The sequence below is a fragment of the Porites lutea genome, chromosome 1 (genome assembly GCF_958299795.1).
Source record: "Porites lutea chromosome 1, jaPorLute2.1, whole genome shotgun sequence".
NCBI classification, from domain to species: domain Eukaryota; kingdom Metazoa; phylum Cnidaria; class Anthozoa; order Scleractinia; family Poritidae; genus Porites; species Porites lutea.
In genome coordinates, this window is record NC_133201.1 from 46,595,050 (window position 1) to 46,616,380 (window position 21,331).

General features: G+C 37.9%; 2 protein-coding genes across 2 annotated transcripts; one reads left to right on the forward strand and one right to left on the reverse strand.

The window, feature by feature from the left end:
* Positions 1-3,715: 3,715 nt before the first annotated feature.
* LOC140930936 (fibroblast growth factor 1-like) lies at positions 3,716-7,491 on the reverse strand (the record flags this gene model as incomplete). Its single annotated transcript, XM_073380654.1, has 3 exons — positions 3,716-4,833; positions 5,646-5,749; positions 7,362-7,491. Coding segments are annotated over 3 exons (462 nt in total), but the record flags the coding sequence as incomplete, so codon positions are not given.
* Positions 7,492-15,558: 8,067 nt separating this feature from the next.
* Positions 15,559-19,657, forward strand: LOC140939102 (24-hydroxycholesterol 7-alpha-hydroxylase-like). The gene is made up of 3 exons (XM_073388666.1): positions 15,559-16,065; positions 17,147-17,623; positions 18,587-19,657. The coding sequence occupies exons 1-3, from the start codon at positions 15,585-15,587 to the stop codon at positions 19,078-19,080; spliced, it is 1,452 nt and encodes a 483-aa protein (XP_073244767.1). The 5' UTR covers positions 15,559-15,584; the 3' UTR covers positions 19,081-19,657.
* Positions 19,658-21,331: the final 1,674 nt, after the last annotated feature.

Below are 21,331 nucleotides of genomic sequence, written 5' to 3' on the forward strand. Positions count from 1 at the left end.
TTTAGGAACAGATTGCTTGATTAGTTGTGAAATGTCTTTGTTTGTTACGGCAGCAAACCGGAAAGGCATTTTGCTCGCAACTTACGCGAGTTTGGCGTCGCTCTCTCGGAGGAACTGGAGGTGAATCAGTGAATGGTGCAGGATATCCACTGATTGAGTAGCCAATCAGAGCGCGCGAAAAACACTATCCACTGTTTTAATATATACTAATAAATGATATAGCACTTCTACAAGATCAGTGTGTCCACGCAGTATTTGTGTGATTTTCTGTCAACAACATACACTAAAATAGGATGTTAGTTGTTTGGGTCTTTTTTTTGTAGCAGCTTTTTACAAGATGATCACTCGCTATGTAGCCTGTACTTGTCGCACACTTGGGATGACGTCATTTGACTACAACGACCAGAATCCTTCAGGGGTTTTGCTTCCTTGTGCAAATTAGGACTTTTGTTGTTTAAACCTCGCTGGGATTACCAAATTTAAATTTAAGATGAAAAACGAAAGTGATTCTGGTTGTAGTAGCAAAATGACGCCATCGTGCAAATGGCCTATTCTAGGTATTCTAATTTCACACGAAGAGGATCATGTGATCGAAACATTACGTTGACAGTTAATTTATATGAGGATGCTTTACCGAGGGGAAAGTTGACTACAATTAATAGAGATGTTTGTGTTATTAACTACAATTAATAGAGATGTTTGTGTTATTAAAAGTGTTGAATCATTTCTCATCTGTTTCTTTCTTTGAGTTGCCGTTTGGCGTGTTCGGTTTCCACATTTTCCATGATAATAATAAAAGTTCTTTAGCCATGGTAACCTCCTCAGCGTAAAGGGATGATGATGATGATGATGATGATGATGATGATGATGATGATGATGATGATGATAACAGTAAATTAAAAATAAATTTATACAAGATACCCATCAGTTTGTCAGCACTGTTATCAAAGGAATCCTTTTAGAACTCTTGAGGAAAGAGTTTAACATTTCTTGCCATTCTTCTTAGAGTTATGCCTCTGAAGAATTCCATCCTTGAGATGTCAAGCGTAATTCACGAAATGGTAAAATGCTTGAAGGCAAGCTACAAATCTCTCGCTAGTTTGTCGAACAAACAAAAGTTTACACTAAGCCATATGCAGAACCTCACTTCTAAAAGAAAGAGGGATTTTTTTGTTTTTTTAACTTTTTTCATTTTTTATCTTTTTCTTTTTGGATGAGAAGGTCGATGTAGACCATCATTTCGCCCACGCAGAGGAAAATGTTGGTTAAAAAAGCTTACAAATACCAAGGCTGAAACAAATAAACAAGCAAACAGACGAACAGACAAGACAAAAACATTGCACAATTCTTTCTTAGAAGAAATTGCCCAACAGCCCCTCAAAATTAAATGGTTCGTCCCTTAAAAGATACGTGTGTTTGACTTGAGGCTGAAAAGGCGTGGCGCATTATACGAATAAGACATTAGAGACGTCACCAATGTTTAGCTCAAGTCCTGTCTGAGTGACTGTAATTCTTAATGCCTTGTGAATGATTATTTATTCGACTGTTGATCGCTGTCCCGTGGAATTTTTCAGGGGGCAACCCTAGGGCCTTTTCTTCTTTTTTGTCGATCTCGACAATCGCCACTTTAGAAACGAGAAGGAAACTGGACCTAATTAACTTTCACAAAGACATTTGGGATTGTGACTGGGAACAGGGAAAAACATTGGCGAATAGTTGACCGATGTAGAAGGCCTAAATGTAATAAACGGTCCTAAATGTAATAAAGTCCTAAATGTAATAACAATTTGCCCTAAATGTAATAAACTCTCAAGCTGCCAATTACAGTAATTACTCGAATAAGCCCTGCCCTCAAATAAGCGCCGCATTTGGAGGGGGTGGGAGAGTTAATTAGCGCCGCTGCGCTTATTCGAGTAAATACAGTACTAAACGGTATTGCTATGGTATTAGGCTCCGCTCTCAAATAAGCGCCGCATTTTTGGAGAAAAAAGTTAATAAGCGCCGCGGCGCTAATTCGCGTAAATTCGGTTCATTTCCTTATGCACTGTGAAACTTAACGTTTACAAATAAATTGCTTGTAAACGGCAAAGTAACAGTATTTTTCTAAAAAAAGTAATATTTAAGCGATAGAAAACTTTTTTCCTGTGTTTGAATAGCCTGATATAAACACTCGAGGGGTTGGGAGAATTCGAGACAGTTATGCAAACCCTCGACGTCGTCTCAGGTTTGCATAACTGTCAAGATCGAATAAAGAATAAAGTGCATTTAGGGAGGAAGGAACCAAGAAAGGGGTTCTTATAAGGTAGCTGTAATTAGCTAGAGTTCGAGTTGCACTTACCCCCATGCCATATATTTCTAAACAGAGAGGAAAAGGTCGTTATTCTTGCTATGTGTGTACCATTTTCTTTTTGAATGAATGTCTTATTCAAAACAAATTTGCAATATGGATTTGCGAAGTGTTCCATTCACCTAGGCACGATTTCCGCGACTCTGTCGGTCCTTTCCGAGAAGAGACTGCTCGGTGGAGGACCGCGGGCTCATTTCCAGAACAGCGGCTGGTAAGCGAGCCCACAATTCACCTTGTTCACTCTAACGAGCCTATACTGTGCATAGGAAAGAAGCTAGCACAGGCAAGCAGCCTACCTGGAAACACAATTTTCAAAACATAACACGAAATCAGGAGTCATTCTGCATATTCCGAGGATAACAAATCTCACACTTAGAATACAAATCCCTCTCGATAACTGGTGTCGTCCCTCTCGTTCCAACGGAATGTCTTTGGATACGAGATTACAGCAGGATTAAATTAAGGTTTTAAAAGGTTTATCTTCCAGATGGCTTTATTACAAGGATTATTTACCTTAGGTATTTTTTTCAAACACTGCACGTTTTCTAGATCACAGCGGGTTATTTTATTTTATTTTATTTGCCACCCAATAATTACAAAAAATATAGGAAAATAGAAAAAAAAAAAAGAAGTGGGAAGGAGGCCTCCTCGAACTACGGGCTAGAGCTGTTTAACATCAATTGAAGAAAAGATGGCGAAAAGTTGAAGATGGAAAGATTTATAAACTGTTTTCGTACTTACTCAGTTATAAAAAACGTCTGCAGTTTGATTGGCTTAGAGCAGTGGTATTTCAGCTTAATTTGAAATACCTACATGTGAAAATTACAAACCTTTTGCTGGTAGTAGTATAAAAAAATAATAGCATGATTTGCAGTGATATTTGGCATAAATAGCACTCGCGCTATTTCAAAATTGTCTCAAATTTCACTCGCTTAACGGGTCATGAAATTACGTGTAACAATTTCGAAATATCACTCGTTGTATTTATGCCAAATATCACTACAAATCATGCTATTGCCTATACTAATCTCATCTTTAGTATTTCCTAAAAGAGGAAAGGGATTGAGAGTTGATGACGTCGTTGTCATGTGAATTAAAAACTCAGTTCGTTGAAAAAAGGGCAAGAACTTATTATATATATATTAGTGTTTGTTCGACAATACGGTAGACGGTGGGCATGGGAATTTCTCGTATTGTAAGAGTGGAATTGATTGCTTTGGGAGAAATTGTTATTCAGCCTTGGAAATAAGAATGCATTTTTGCAAGAAAACATAAATTGGCCCAGTCGAAGCAAATGAATATCATCAAATTTTATTTAGTATACCGAAGTCCTTAAAGATGGTCTCTATATAAGCACTGAAATGTGATTTATCAATAATTCTAATTATGCGCTTTTGCAGGATAACAAGACAGCGGAAATTGGTTTTATAGGTCGAAGCCCAAACTATATTGCAGTAGTAAAAAAAGGTTAAGTAACAGCAAATTAAATATCAAGATTAATCGACGCGCGGATGATCCACTTGCGACCATGCATTTTTGCCAAACGCGGTATCTAATTGGCTTTTTACAAATCTTTTTTGGATTTTTTACATTTGGACTTAATTCAAAAATAAATGTAGTCAAATTACTCTTGAAGCTCAGTGGGTACTCACATCCGATTAGATTTACAAAATGAATAAATATAAACTTATGTTTATAGCTGCGAACAGTCTGTTTTGAGGTGGCCATTTTGAATTCTAAACACGTGGGCGGTTGGTGTAAGGGCGGCAAGCAGGGTGGATTTTACGTGGGTTGCAAACTTCTCCGGAAACTAGATGGCTCCCCAAGAATTGTATTTTCTTAGAGTTATGAGATGTTTGCGAAGGTATCTCGTCTCCAAACCGGGTAACAGTTTCCATATGTAACTCAGCTTGAACTCATTTGAAATGGCCGGCATAAGTTAACAGATTGCTTGCATGAATAAGTTAATAATTATTATTTTTAAATTTCTTTCAAGTATGATTTTAAATCAGATTTAAGGCCTACTTACGTTGAAACAAGACATTTTTAGCTAGCTGTACTCGCTCTAAAACCGCCATTTTCTTACTACATAAGAATCAGCCGAAATTAAATCGCATTTTGTCTCTCTCTGGCGTAGACATGTTTTTAAAATTTAATTGCCCTGTTCCGCAGTAGCTCCAAAAGAACGCCACGGAGATAGCACGATGATTTAACGTTCTTAAGGCAATAAAACTTGCCCCAATACTATAGACGAACCATCAAAACTTGTCGTTTCTTGAATTTCTCCATTTACCCAAATTGAGTGGAAGGAACAGATTTGAATCTTGTCCTGGTAATGTTGTTGTGCCTTTTCTTACTTCCCCATTACGTTTGATGCCGATAAACATATCATAAAATTGTCTCATGTAATACTTGAAGGATGCGAAGGATACATATGAATTCTCTTCATGATGTTGATAAAACAAACATTCGTTGGTTGCATTTTCCTGCGGAGGAAATGAAAGAAATGAGTACCCACTGAAACTTACTTACATACATTCAAAATGCTCATATCTCTTGTAGTTGTTTTCGAATTCTGAAAACTGCGTTGAAACTGTTCTCGTAAGCCACGCCTCTAAAAGTTAGCCGAGAAGTCGAGAAACACCGGCATCCTAAGCGGAATGTGCCTGGCGTCGTTTTAACGTTTTTTGAAGAGCGAGGAGAAACGGATGTTTTCGCATGCTATGAGGACTCTTGAATAACTAAGATCACGGATTTGCTGCTTTTTTCGAGGTCAACTAAGGCCGTCTGTGTTTTTCTTCAGTGTGATTTTGTATATATTGATATAAACTTAAAACTGCCTGAGAATTCCAAAAAATATGAGGATAATGGTATAGAGAATGTTACTTGATTTTTTCGCGAATTTTTAGGCGTTTTTACAAATTTTTTGGAATTTTGAATTAAGGGAGCTTTTTTGGAGGAAATCTCTGAAACATTCTGGGCCTTCTTGGGAGGTCTCGCGACTTTCCAGGGGAAAATGTTTCCAGGAAAAAATAAATAAATAAAATAGCGAATGAAAGGCCAACTTTCATTTGACACTGATGCTTGCTCTGTTGTAGGTAATTTCATTTGGTTAGTAGCATGTCTTCTCCTCAAATGCAGGCACATTGTCTGCAGAGCAACTTTTGCAAAAATTTCATACAAAACTTAACTGAATAAAGGACTTGTGAAAAAATACAACATTAAAGAACGAAACAACTTCAAGATAAGTAAAGAAGTTAAGAAAGAATAGTAAAGGATACAAAATCGGCAGACGTACTCTTGTTTGCAACATTCCTTTAGAATCCATGGCAAGATATTTCCCAGTTGCAATATTTAGGATTCGCAATATACTTGTTCCAAAGGACTGTAACTCAAACTTCACTGCAAAATAACAATGATAATAATAAAAAAAAAAGTATCACTTTGGTTACCTCCATAAAAGATACCGATTACTTTGACAATTCAGTCAATTAAAATTTAAACTGTTATGAGTCATTTAGAAAGAAATTGAAGGGGTGAAATAATTTGTCTATTTACTTTAAAGTAACCTTTTGACAAGGACCCTGGGAATGCAGTCGTATTTCCGGTCGTCGCTTCTCTCCACGTCAAAAGACGACCGGAAATACGTCTGCTTTTGCGAGAGCCTTTTAACTGTCATAACAGGCTCTCTCCATTTGAATCCTTTCTCTTTGTTTAGAAGAAAATGCAAGACTTGTCGCAGGGTACCACGACTTTTAAGTCAACATCGAAGACATCACTGTTTGGCTTCTGTTCCATTTTTCGCGCGGCCAAAACCGAAAATCCCATTCCTCTTTCTTTGCTCCGAAACCACACGGAAACGCCTGACTATTGCTCTGGTAATGGCTACCAGAAGCACCTACTTGGGTACAGGAAGTACATATAGCACCAAATAGCACATCCGGTTTCACACGGTTTCTTGTTTTGAGATGGTCTGTTCCTCTGCTCCTCCCAGCGGTACTGCTTACCAAAAAAGGCTTCAGACAATTCCAAAGAATCCAAGGGCTATATGTCGGTCAGGATTCAACGTGTCCTTTCTTCAAGCTTTCGATTATTTTGTTCAAGGAACAGATCAGGGACCAGATTTCATAAATCTTGACGTCGGAAGTAAACGCTCCCTTTTATGTTGAACCCGTTTAAACGTTTTATTTTAACCCCACGCGTTAGCAACTTTATCTGAAGGTACGCTTTATGTGCCACTGACGCCAGCGATCCTAAGATTTTAGTCATTTCATACTTCAAGGCGGAAAAACTGAGGCGATACAACTGTTATGAAATAGTTGGATCTGAGAAAAATATTTCCGGAAAACAGGAAACGAACTTTGGGTAAGTAAAACATTGTTCAGAAGGAATGACTGATAAGTGACGTAAAGATTTCTTCTATAACGAAGGCGCTAGCTAAGAGTCGGGAGTCTTTTTACAGATTTCACTTTTTTAAACAAACTAAGTGAAAGTCGATATGATTTTGAGGCTCTCTGATCTTCCAGCAAAAATAAATAATATTTTGTACTTTCCTCCCCTTTTTGAGACAAACTTTGCCAAATATATTCTTAACACTAAAAACAATTTTTCATCTACCAATAAACATTCACGAACCAAATTTTTTCCACTTTTTTGATAATTGATGTCATAGCTGAGCTGCATTACAACTCAGTTTATGGCTAAAATTTCGTCCTCCGAAACTGTCGCGAAACGAGAATCCATTTTGAGCGCCTTCCCGGCCAATTATAGCGGCCAAAAGCATTGAATAGCAATGGAAAGTTTGAGTTACCGGAGCCAATGAAAACGCACTCGCAAACTGCCAGCCACTCACTGATTTGGTAAATACTTAAAACTAATAGCATTCAATTAATAAAACGTTATTTACTTAGTCGATAGCAAGAGTTAGTTTTAGAGTAGAATGTACAGTTCCATCACCGCTTGATGACAAAATTGAGTTAAGGCACTTAAACAGGAATATTGCAGACATACTTACCGTTTTCGCTATTTTGATTCAGAGAGCTTGAAATCGTTCCATTATGGTCCACCTGCAAGAACAAACCAACTCGACAAAAGAGAATCACTTGTTTCGTGTTTGTTGGTTCCGCTGTCAAAAACACTGGAGGTCCCTGGTTGGCGTCTGTCCTTCTTAAAATTTTCAATGGGCGCTTAAACATTCCCGAACTACCTTCTGTGGAAGTGTTTGCTTTGTCCGTGGTATTTGTTGTCTGGTGTAAGCTTATGTCGTGCGATAGGACATAAATCGGCATTAGGGCTAAGAGCACTTGGAAAACCAACTGAAAAAAATCAACAGCACCAGTCAACAACACTAGTCGCATAGCCTAAAGTAAGAATAAGAAATAGGAAGTCAAGCTATTGAGATTGAAGATATCCTTTACCGATAAGTATAAAATTCGCATCTTGAGCGTGTTGATCCGATTTAGCAACACTGAGAGAGGACAAGAACAGAAAATTGCAGAGGTACCACTCTCTGTGCTTGCCAACTGGGATATATAAAATTTCGGCTGGGCTGGAGAAGTCCAACGCTCTAAATTCCGGAATGTGACACCCTTTTAACTTTTTTTTTTCGCTGTCGCTTGTCAAAATCCACTGGCTTAAGATTCGGTGGTTTGTTTTTCGGTGAGTTTTATAAGTACAAATATGAAGGGCGTTAATCTCCTTAGCAATCTATTCTAGAGCCAGTCCCACTTATTTCACCATAGGCACTAGACAGTTTATGGCTCATCTATCTGCCACCCACTTTGTTTTGTTTGGATTATTGAGGAGCAGTAAATAAACACTGCGGAATTGCAATTTTGAGTGTTTTGTTTTCACGTTCTGGAAAGATTCTTTAAACTGAAGGGCTTTTTTGTTCTTTAAGTATGACAGTTCAAAAGCGTTTTTTCGATATATGATATAATATTAAATACAAGTAAAACATGCATATCCAGTTAGGTCATTGACAACATGTTTCTCTCAAATACAGAAACTTTTTAACAGAATCTTTTGCTTCATTATTTTCATGAGTGTCGCTCACTGACCTCATGAAGTTTCTTGCCTTGGCAAGTTATTGCAGGCAAAAATCCAAAGAATCTTCACTTCTCAATTTAAAATCCACTAAGACATTACTACGCTCTTCAACCCTCTTCATTTAATTGCATTTCCGTTCTGTTTTTATTTTAAGTTCGATTTTATTGTCGGAAAGTTTCGAATGCAGTCTACATGTCAAAAATTCACGCTTTCTTTACCCAGTTTTCAAAGACCACTTTAGCGACCCTACTTAGGAATCGAGGCAATGTAAACGATATGTCTGATTACTTCCGTTTTTGGAAGAAAAAAATGATAATACAAGTTAATAATCTTTACTTTGCTTTGAGCGTGGGACTTGTAGGATGAAAATATGTAGTGACGGGCGCTTTTTACTAAAGTTTCCTTCTGAACTTTGCATCTAAGTGAGGATAATACAAGTAACACAAGAGGAAAAAGAAAACAAAGACGGCACCCAATATTTGCCGAATTTGAGGGGAAATGTGGGGAACTTGCCACTGCAGGCGCGGGCTCACTCGGGGAGCACGCGTGGCTGAGGTACCCTTCCCTCCAATGTCGTCCCGGTTTCCCTCCTTGTTCCCCTCATAAACTAAAACTTTTAAGTTCCAACTGGAAGTTGAAGAGCCATTTTGTCAATGTGCTACCACTAAATCGTGGTCATCAGTTTATTTATTTATTTTAGCTAGTGGATTAAATGGAGAAACTAAATCTAATTTCCTAATCAAACTCAACCTTTTTTAAATCTAATTTCCTATTGTTCACGAAAGTTAATTTCACCAGGAACCGTCAATTAGATTCTTATTCCTTATTCTGAAACTGTAGACAGCATAAGAGGGATGACCTCATCAACACGGAAGTCGTGGTTGTAACTACATTCCATGATCTTCAAACCTCACGGATATTCAAGGCCACGGCAAGAAACCGATGAGGAGTAACGAGCTGTATTACGGCAAAGATTTATTAACAAACGACAGTAGACTAACCGCCTCAGTAAAAAGAAATATCCAGGAGTGCTTTTGAATTGCCCAAGACAAGATAGCCGCGAGTAACATTTCTTGTTAAACCTTATTAACCTTCGAACCCGGTGTGGGTGAATGGAACACTTAATCGCGAACGATTATCTGCGCAGGAAACTTACTGTGGGGGCTAAGAAGAAACAAGATGTTAAAGAGGGATTTTTAAAGTATCTGTTAATCCTATATTGTTTTTTAGAATCACTTCGTTGACGTTCCAGGCGATCCATTAGAACGTTAATCTTGTGATTTCTTCGGAATTTCGGGAGTATCTTATTTGGAATAAAAATTATTTCAAGTTTTTCTGTTTACAACTTTAACTTAGTATAGAGGCAAAGAGAGCAAAACAGACATCTGAAAAACTGCGATAACCTTGCGTGGCTGTCGACCCTTTTCAATTGTACTTAGAAAATAGTTTTCGTCTCTTATCCCTTCTTGAACATGATACTATTAATATTGCATGAAATTCAAACAATTGCCCCCGTTAGAGGGCAAAGTGTCACCAGTAAATTTCTCTACTACTTTGAAAAAAAATTTTCGTAGGATTAATTTAAAAATGTGGAAATCTTTATTTCTGCATTCTTAGCTTACCTTACTCCTTTCAAAGTGAAGATGAACTATAATATAACGTTTAGACCAAACCTGAGATCAGGGGTTTTTTATTTATTTATTTATTTGCTTCTTTGGCTCGAGAGGGAAAAAATAACGCCTGATACAGATTACAGAGATAAACGGAGAGGGCACGATCGCAGGCTAGGTTAGACCATAATTGACAGAGGTACCTTACCGCGGAAATGGTGACAAATCATAACTATTAATAAAAACCCCAGCCGTTAAACTTTGTAGTGAATAGACAACAATCTATTTTTTATATTATTGACTATTATAGTATTTTAATCGTATACGTTTTTGTAGTTTTATTGAGGGTGTAGATTTTATTGTAAATAATCCCCTTTGACATATTATTTTTAATAGTATAGTTTGTTTAGTGTCCCAAATTAGTCCCTTTGGGCTAAATACTTTGACACTTAAATTAATGTTCTTACCTTATTTACTTAAACCACAACCCACGCCAGGTTTTTAATTAATAAGAGTTTTTATGTGTTTAAACTGTGCATTTAAGAGGATAATCAGCAAACATATACTTGACTTAAGAGTATCGACTTTTCGGGAATGTGCCAACCAAGAGAGGAGACAATCGATCGACTGACAGAGTACATCATGACTGCTATCACCACGGCTTTCCGGCTTAAAGGTGCTATGTCACGAAGATATTGCCGTTTTAGGGCAATTTTGCGCTGAAGTCATTACTTAGTGTTTTTTACCCATACATAAAATACTCCGTTAGAGAGATGAGGAAGATATGAAACAAATTGCTTAAAAAAGCACTTACTAACAACACTTTTTTTGGTGCTTTTTTGCCGGCATAGCGTTGAAACTTGGCCCAAATATTTTTCAAGTTTCAATCCATGTTTATCTTTGGTATCCGTGGCAACAGTGTCGACAATATTTAAATGTGGTCTTAAACAACAAATCTGGACCAATATTTATGGAATTCAATTGATGTGATGATAAGTTCAAGTTCTAGCTTTGTAAAAAGATAGTTATATCGTGATATAGCCCTAGCTTTAATCCTTGTGTTCTACTAAGATCGCTTATCATTAAACAGTAATAACTAATAATCAAAAATAATTTAATAACTTATATCGCGCAGGTATTCATAAAAATGATCAAATGAGCATTGCATTGGTAAGAAAAGCATACAATGCGATAAACAATGAGAATGTAAACACTTCTACAATAAAAATCTAAAATATCGATATGTAACAATTAGAATTCATTTAACTATAAGCAAACTTAAAAAGGTGTGTCTTAACATGGCTCTTAAAAGTATGCAAGTGCGGAATCTCGCGAAGCTCGAGGGTCAGAGCTAGAGCATTCCATAACTGTAAACAAACTTCGAACTTCGTTCAACTTTAGAATTTGAAAAATATGCAAAAATGCAAATTTCACGAACGAAAGACGATATTTGTTCGTTCTTTCTCGAATTTGAGGCACTATATGTCAATCTAGGGAGCAAAAAAAGGAATAACTGTTAGAAATTGTGTGTTTCTGGTTTTCTTCAGAAAAAGCGTCGTCACTTGAAGGCTTGTAAGCTTTCTTTTAAACTATGAAACTTGTCATCAGACAGAATTTAAGGAAGTAGCTATGTCTAATTAAGTAGAGGAAATGACTCCTTAAATATCTGAAGTTGGACCAGAAAACTGAAACTGTCAGAGAATCTGCTACAAACACTCACGCAGGCCAAAAAATTATGATTTCGTTCTAGAATCGTCATTTGATGAGGAAGTAACCTCTCCACTGTAGGTCTCTTTAAGTAGAGGAAATGACTCCTTAAATTTTTGAAATTGGACCAAAATACAAACTGTCAACAAAACTGCTGAACAGCTCACGCGAGGCAAAGTACGTAGTTGAGCACTGGGCCTTATTGGCTGGGAATCACTTTGAGAGGAAAATTTACTGGGGCATTAAAATGATATATTTTTGATGTTATTCAAGAGCGAGATCTTAGAAGTATCCTATACTCAAAATGTGTATGAAATAGTTTTTGAGTTTGCTTTAATTAATGGAATTTCCTAACGATTTTTTTCATTGCTTGTCAGTGAAAATTTTTATCCTATAGAGTGCATGTTTCTGGCCTTTATGATCTGTATACCTGAAAATAGTATAGTTAGGTAATGAGATAGAATGCTCTCCTTGGAGCTTGTAGGCTAAAGTAACAACAGTAATGAGATAGAACTTTATAAGATGTGATCAGTCGAATGTTACTCATTCTTCTTCTATATTTTTTAATAATCTTAAAAGATAACTAAGGAATATTCCAGAAAAAGAACAATTATTTTGCAGAAACGTATTCGCTAACCGAATATCATTGCAAACCTGTTGTGTTGCACTTTCCCATGCAAATCTAGAAGGAAAATAAGGTTCACTATTTTATTTCTATTCAGTGGTTTCTGCCGGTTCTAATAATAATAATGAACTTTATTAAAGTCTCATGTCTTATAGCTCAGGCACAGTGCCTTACTAATTGGGGTGACTGTTCTTATAAACATTTCAGGCATGCATATATGCATGCCTGAATATGGTCCTTATAGCGACGTGTGGTAAATATTTGATAGCTATAAACTTACGCCCTCTGCTGCTTCCTCTGCGAAAATCTTCTACTCTGCTCTGTCTCTTGAAATAAGTTGCGGTCGGTTAAAAATAACTTCCCAGCTGGGACGAGCTCTTTTAAACCCATTAACTAAGTGAAGAGTTCTTTGGACTAGTAAAGATAAACTGCTTGGCACGCGCTATTTGTCGAGGACTTTGCGCCGCTTTGTAGTATAAAAAATGAATGGTTCTCTGATATTTCTTGGCAGACTCCTATAAAATTTGCACTCAATAATTTTCACCAGCTTAACCTGTTGGCTGCTATACCGAATATATGTATTTCGGAAATGAAAAGTATTGTATAAAACTTTAAGCTACACTTAATCTGTGTATTTTAGTGTTAAAAAAATGTTGCATATAGGAATTAAACAACGTAATAGTAATCTCTACATGTATAGCGTCCTCATATTGTCTGGCTCGAGTATCTGTATAAAACAGTGTAGGTCATATGTGTATATACTGGCGATTTATAAAGTTGTTGTTCAAATGATGAATGTATAAATTTCATATGTTTGAATTGTGGAATGAAGAAATAACTTTGTGTAGTTTGAAAGGACAGCGTGAAAAAATTCAGGCTTGCCGGCCAGGATTCCGTCAACTGAAGATTCCGAATGTCTGTTTTTTTTCAGGCTTTCGTTCAGTTGCAAATGTTTAAGATGCGTCCTTAATCACGATGATTTTCTTTGCGTTTTAAGTTGTGTTGTTGCTTGGCCTTTTTACAGCAAACTAAAATCAGAATGCGTTGCACGTTCTTAGTCCCTTCTCTTGATTTCTATCCGGATGCTGTCTGAGACTGGCTCAGTCCCGTTAGAATAAAAAAAGTGTAATCTAAGCCTCGAGACAAGTTTTAAGTAAATATTCTTCCCGAAGATTTGTCCCATTTTCATCAGATCTTAGAGCGGTTTCTTGTTTACGAGTTGAGAATCACCAAATGACGTCGCTTTACTCCAACAACTGAATTCTGTAGGTTGTCGTACCGACTACAATGGACCGACTTCTGTGGAACCACGATATAATGAACTCCTCCTGTGGCGGGAAACAGCTCAAAACACCCCTCATATATCTACTCCGTGTATCCATATCTAGCGTTAGATGCGTTAAACAAAGGACACGGCTCACTGCAAGTCATTTTCGCAGACGTTCGGAAGGGATTTGATTTTGAAATTGAATTTGATCATATGATATAATTGCTGTGCAAGTTATCCAGCTTTAATTTGCACACCGGATTGGCTGGGTGTATTAAGGCGCATTCTCCGTGTTAAAAGTCAAGATGACTTACTCTCCTTCTGGGGTCCTCGCGCAAAATTTGTGGATAATTCAACAACAATGAAAGTGATTCCTTAACTTTAGTGCTAATGACATTCAATCTTTTTCAGTTAAGAACTTTACAAATGTAATATGCCCTTTAAGTGCAAGTCTATTTCTGTTTTTCACTACATGACTCGAATTCTGGTTCTTTTAACTCCACTCGAATGCCATTCCATTAGCTCTTCTTGTTGTATAACGGTAAAAACAGTAAAACTAACACTGGTCAACACGAAAGCTGTTTGATGTTAATTTGTGCAACGAACAAATCCCGTTTAATCATGAAGAAATGCCTTATCATGTTACCGTTTCTGATGAAATAAGTTAAATTTGTACTGCACCATACACTGAAGTGCTGAAACATCAACTAACTATCTTTTTTACACGGAAAATTAGACTGTTTACAGCCCCTATTTTTGGTAAGATCGTAGAGATCGAGCCCTTTGCGTCACGGGCAACCATCTTGGATGAGTGTCATAAGCTACTTAGGTGACGAGGGATTAGAATTTGGACAAAATGCGCTCGAAATTATTCAAAATTGAATTTTGCAATCGACCCCTATTACTCGAATTGTTTTTAGTTTCCCCTCAGAGTTCGAGATACAGGGGATCTACTGTAGTTCTTTTTGTAGAAGTCTATATTATAATAACGTATCATAGCCGTACATGTTTGATGTTTTCGCTTGAGGCTTTTCCCTGGGGTTCCGTGTCACTGCATGGGGGTGTGTAGGGGAACACGTTTCCACAGATTTTTTGGCCACTTCTCGAGGGTGGTCAGTTTAGTGGTTTTTCGCATCTGGCTTGGCACGTGCTCTAGCTTGGTTAGGACATATGATACTGTTTTGCTATAGCAATGACATTGATGTATGTTAATGAGGATACCTCTACATCAGATGACTGACTGGCGCATCCTGTTTGGATACACTCAAGGAGGATTGGAAGGTCTTCCCGCGAGTCTTTGCGAAGCGGGTTTTTGTCATGTTGACATTTTGGGGAAATCGGCGAGTTGAAATTTTTCCTAATTTCGATGTCGTTTATCTTCATTTTTACACCGCGATGGAGTAAAGAAAAAAGTATAAGATTTTTATTGTGCTATTATCGTTCTCTCTGTGTATTTTTTAAAGAGATATAACGCTCGGAAGATGTTAAAAAATCCATTTAATCAAGGGCACTTATGTCGTTTATTTTGCGCGCTATGTTTTCCTGCGAAAGACACTCGACAAAAAGGATTAAAAAAAATCGTTTCATAGAGGGAGTTTTCGATTGAAAACGTCACCAGATTAAATATGAATAATTTTTGCTAGAAAATAATGCAAAGCTCTCCAAAGGTCGTCTAATATTGATCTCAAACAAAGCCATCGAAAATCCCTTTGTTTGTTGTTATTAAATTGTATAATTATCAGATGACCGACTGACCGACTGTCTCGTGTCAGTGAAGCCAGAATATTGATTTTGGGTCGAGAAAAAAAAAGCATGCTCAGTCATTTCTTCCCTGAAACAGAAAGCTGAAAGACAAAAATATATGCTCAGTTTCATTTAATGCTTTTGTAAATATTAGAAAAAAATCGGCCAGTGAAGTAAGCTAGTCCTAGGCTACCACGATGAAGTCCCAGACATCCCAGGGTCCTTTGTTAATCCAGTATGGAGGACGAGCCCCAAGCACCGCAAGCTCTGGGAACTGCTTTACTTTTAGTTGTTTTTCCGGTGATCGCGCTATTGTCACTTCATTTCCTCTCTGCAAAAAACACAAGATATCCCCCACTTATCAAAGGTTGGATTCCTTGGCTTGGATGTGCGATTGACTTTGGAAAAGCTCCTCTCGACTTCATCAAGAAATCTTGGCAGAGGCAAGGAGCTGTGTTTACTTTGTATGCAGCTGGGCAGCGAATGACCTTTCTAACAGATGTTGACGACCTTCCGTTGTTCTTTAACTCGCCGCAGGCGGATTTTCAGTTAGCGGTTGAGGAGGCGGTGAAAAACACAGCTGGAATCGACAAGGGCGATTTTTTTGCCAATCATCGTAAAATCCATGACTTGGTTAAAGGAAGATTGTCGTCCACGTCCAATTTGCAGAAATTAGCCCCAAAGGTTGCACGTCACATAGACGAGTACCTTAGCAATGGTATGTGTGTTCAAGTATAAAAGAGTTACAGTGGAACTTGTTGATAAAGGGGTAAACATGTTACAGTGGTTCCAGAATCTTCGAGGGGATCAGTGTGGGGTGTCTCTAAGGGCTCAAGGACAAAGCATAGTGGTTTTTCTAAGTTAAAGTTGGCACGGGAGAATTTTAAGACTATTGATTCTGCTAAAAAAATTGCACTCTTGGGAATATGTTGACTATCTGTGAGAGATTTGGGCTTCTGAACATTTCAAAGAACTTACCACATGTTAAATATTAAATGCTTAGACTGATTTCACCTCAGCCTTAGGCCTTAATGCCCATTGAGTTTTGTTTCCTATCCACTGACTGGCCCATTTCTGTTAAAAATTATGAAAACAAAAAAAAATTCCATTCTATAGTAAATATCTGATGTTTTTTCTTCTGCAAAAAACAAACAGTTCACTACAATTTTTTCTTGAACTGAAAATTAATATCATCTTTTACTTTTATGGTTAACTTGTATAAAAAAGGTTTGATGTTTTATGTAGGAATAGCTTAGTACACACCTTGCCATCATTTTTGTTTAAAATGCTGGTGTTTTGACATCCACAAGAATTGCTTGTAGTAATTTCTTTTCTTTCCTATTTTTTGCTTGACCAACCAATTCTCCCCATTGAAGAGAAGGCAATGGGAAACAAAACACTTTGACCCACTTAAATGTATCACCTTAAGGGCTTTACAATATTATTCTTATAATGCCACTACTCACGGGGGCAAGGATGGTGCAGTGGTGAGAGCACTCATCTCCCACCAGTGTGGCTGGGATTCAAATCCTGGCGTCGATGCCATATGTGAGTGTGAATTTGTTGTTAGTTTTCTCCTTGCTCTGAGAGGTTTTCCTCTGAGCACTACAGTTTTCCCCTCTCCTCAAAAACCCTTGCTCTGAGAGGTTTTCCTCTGGGTACTCCAGTTTTCCCCTCTCCACAAAAACCAACATTTCCAAAGTCCAATTCGACTAGGAATCAGGTAGATGAAGAACCACTTGGTGGATGTGCTACCTCTTAATCGTTATTTATTTATTTGTTTATTATTTACTCACCAGCCAAAATTCCAGAGGCTGAAGTTGACCTGATGAGTTTGGTTCGTGATGTTGTCTTCAGTGCTGTTGTTCCTACACTCTTTGGATCTGGTGTCCTTCCTCAGTCTATAAAAGAGTTCAAAAAGTTCCAAAAACAGTTTGTTCAATTTGATGGCAGCTTTGAACATGGAGCGAGGCTACCTGAATTTCTGTTGAAAGACTGGTCCAAGTCAAAACATTTTTTGTTGGATAAGTTCTCTGATGTACTACAAAAGCAATTGTGCACAGGTGTCAAAGAGGATTCTTTGCTTCAGTCAATGGTTGATTCACTGACTGGAGACTGTGCACCAAATTATGCTGTTCTCTTGCTCTGGGCATCACTTGCAAATGCTGTTCCAATAACATTCTGGACTTTGGCATCAGTGCTGGGTAACCAGGCCATCAAGAAGGATGTGCAGAAGGAAATTGATGAAGTACTGGGACCATACATAAATAGTGAAGGTAATAAAGGACCTGTTTGTATGAGGTGAGCTAGCCTACTTAGCTGGGTTGGCCCACTTTACTGGGCTGGCTTGGCTCAAATGAGGGCAAAACAGCTGTCCATGGCCTGCCACTGCCTGCATGATAATGGCTGTACACATGTCTGAGGTATTGCAGGCCATACCTCAGAGTTGTGTATTGTGATCATTATTCTCAGATGGTTGAATTCCTAACAGAGGAGTCAGATCATTTTTATTTGTCTTATTCTTCTCTGACATGATGAATGTTTTATCTTCTGATAAAGTTTTTCCACATAGAGGTCTGCAGATTTAGTACCAAAAATTGGACCTTCTGATGTTATTTTGTGTGTGTGTGTTATATTTTGTTGGTACCAATCACATAATTAGATGTTAGTAGACACAGGCAAACCTCCAAAACATAATCCTATTCACAGCTGGTGCATGTAGTTTTTAATTTTTTCCTCACATCTGATCGGTTCTTCCTCATAACACAATTATACTCCCGCAATATTTCTGGAGATCACAGGTTTTAGTGGTCTGAGAGTTAAATAATGAAATAATTAAGCTATTTTACATTTAATTCTTATTCTCTGGATGTTTCTGATTGTTTGTTCACTTACATCACATGACCTTTTACTGCAAAGGCAACAAAATGGATGAAAGGAAATGTAGTCGCATATTAATAAATAATCTGTCTTTGCACAGAAACCGTGACACTGTGTTGCGCAGCTAGCATAGAGCATATCACGTGTTAGAGAGTATAAAGTAATACTCAGGCCCTAGTTATTCAAATGTTGGATAGCCCTATCATAAAGATAAATCGTAAGATAAGAATTAGGAAAACCAATTTTGCCATAACGTTTATATAGATTTATCCAATGGATAGCGTTAATCCACCCCTCGAACAAGTGGTCTCAGGTGTATTAATATTATTAAAAGTAAACTTTCATATGCTCATTTGTAGGATCGTTGTCAACAGTGACTTTAGAAGACATTAAGAAACTGCAGTTTGTCGAGTACTGTATACTTGAAGTTATTCGCCTACATTCTCCTGGTGTTATTGCCCGAAAACTTACAGAACCCCTTCAAGTGCAGGAGTTCACAATTCCAGCAGGCGATACGCTGATGATCTCACCTTATTGGACGCATAGAAACGAGGCTGTTTACCCAGATGCAGACTCCTTTAATCCAAACCGTTGGAAGGAGACACCTCGCTCAGATAAACCCGCTGCAGCAGAGAATTTCATTGCGTTTGGTGGTGGTCGTTTTCAGTGTCCAGGTCGTAGGTTTGCTTTGATGGAAATCCAAATGTTTGTATCTGCAATCCTCTGTGTTTACGACATGGAGTTAGTAAATTCGGAAGTTCCTTTGCCTTCCCCGCGACACGTGGTCGGCGTCCCACATCCTGACTCAACTTGTTATGTGAAAATACGCAAAAGATTCAAGACTGAAGCATGACTGTCTTTCCCTTTTTGTCCTTTTTTACAACAATAGCAAAATTGAAAATGATGACTGTATGAATTTCATATTATTTGAACCGCGGAATGAAGAATTAAATAAAGCCGGGAAGATCGTCGTAGCGAAAGACTCACCTTCGCAGTCGCGAAATGAAAGCCTGAAAAAAATAAGGCTTGCCGGGATGCGAACCCTGACCTGGTCAATACCGGTGCAGCGCTCTAACCAACTGAGCTAGCAAGCTGCTCCCTTTCCAAACTTTAAAAAAAAAAGAAAAAAAAACCGTGGTAGGGTCTATTGCTGCAGTAATTACTGAGCCATAGTGCAGAAAAAGTTCCAGGGATAGATCTTCGAGCTTGCGAATGGAACAGCATATTTTCCAAAAATTCTCTCCCCCGCAAAAAGGACAACCTCGCGTAATGGGAAGCGCCTTTTTTCCCATTGTTACCCCACACATTCAACTGTTTCTTTCAACTGTCGCGCAATCCAAACTCCATGATCCCTCATGATGACGTAATTAGCATTATATAAGACCATGCAAGGGTGTTAGTTTGCAACGGCCAGCTGGAGAGAAAGTCGAACACGTTTCGGAAACGGTGACAATTTCTTCCGAAAGCAGCTCCACCACGCCAGTGTGCACGTCGACGACTTTGACCAGTATTTTTTACCTCGGTTGTCTCCACTACTGGGAGTTCTTATGTTGGTCTATAATAATCCATGTTTTAATTATCCATGTTTTATCAATCCATGTTTTGTTGTTTGTTGTTTGTTCCAGCCCATGTTTTATCATATGCCGTAATTTATTTTTTTTTTTTTTGATAAATTATCACAGGGTCAAAGTTTTTTTCTCTCCTGTTTTTTGTAGGTTCAAAACATTCCAGACCTTTTATTGTAATTTGTATTCACTGTGTAAGCGCTGGGTGTGCTGCAACCGCATGGGTCATTTGTGAATTGGGAGGCGCTGTGTGGGCTTGTGTCACGTGAGATTTGAAGAATCGTGATGCGCTGTGTGGACTCACGTGATATGAGATTTACACACAAAAAAGAAAAAAAATGTTGCGCTGTGTTAGCCTACGAAAGCATCCGTTTCTCCTCGCTCTTCGTCGCTGGGGACGTTTCGCGAAATGTCCTCAGCGGCGAAGAGCGAGGAGAAACGAATGCTTTCCCAGGCTATGTGTGGGCTCACCTGACATGGAAGTTAAAAAATCGTGATGCGCTGTGTGGGCTCATGTAACATGAGATTTAAACACACCAAAAGAAAGATTAAAAAGGAAAAAAGTCGTGATTCGCTGTTGAACTCACGTGACATGTAGTTCGACATTCAAAGCGCTTTTTTTAACCCTATGCTTCGTTGGCGGCGTTGGAGTGATTAGGGTTAAGCACTGACGACGATAACGGCAACGAGAACGGCGAAAAAACAATTGGTTTAGAATAAGAAAACAACAAATTTGCACGTGCATCAAGCTTTTTTGTACATTTCTTTGGCGTAGTCGCACGACTACGACCTGAAAATGCCTAAATTTCACGTCTTGTCGAGGACGGGAACACAAGACAACAACTTTCTTTTCCTTTTCCTGAACTTTGATACAGTCTTTTAGAACAACTCCAGAACAATTTGCCAGCGTTTGACATTCGAGATGGAATAAGTGCGATAAAGTTTAAGGCAGCGCAAATTCACTTTTCAAGTAACGTTTCCGTAGCCGTCGTCGTTGTTGCTTAAGCTCCCTTTTGCCTAGTCCCTATACTGCGTCTTTCCAGGCCCTGTCGGTCAATGCAATTTGGGCGGGAGACGCCTAGACAATCTCGGAGTGCGCATGCGTGAGCATTTTTGCATTTTTGAAAAGTTCCTACGTTCAACTGGAACAATCATTATCTATAAATAACTTTGCGCGTGAATATCCTTCTCTTAAAGATCAGTACTATTGACACTATTACAAAAATAACTAACCTTGCTTCTGTTATCAAAGAACAAAAGTATTACTTTGATTCGGAAAGAATACTACTGTATAAGTAATTATAAGTAAAATGATATTTCTTTATTGATAAAAAGATTTGAAACAGTAGTTTGTTGACATTCTACCAAATTTAGAGACCAAATTCAACAGACTGTCCGATTAGTTTGATAAGTTTCCAAATTCGAAAATTAAATTACATAAAATATTTCGAAGTGAAATGATAACGAGAAATTTATAGGAGCAAGCGAAAATAGAGAAACGAAAGATAGCTTTTCATATCCAAGAATAAATATAAACTT

What these genes read in the sequence shown, in the direction of transcription:
- LOC140939102 (XM_073388666.1), top strand. Translation starts at nt 15,585, where the DNA reads ATGGAGGACGAGCCCCAAGCACCGCAAGCTCTGGGAACTGCTTTACTT. An exon ending in AGACGAGTACCTTAGCAATG is followed by an intron (nt 16,066 to 17,146) that starts GTATGTGTGTTC and finishes TTTACTCACCAG; the next exon opens with CCAAAATTCCAGAGGCTGAA. An exon ending in ACCATACATAAATAGTGAAG is followed by an intron (nt 17,624 to 18,586) that starts GTAATAAAGGAC and finishes GCTCATTTGTAG; the next exon opens with GATCGTTGTCAACAGTGACT.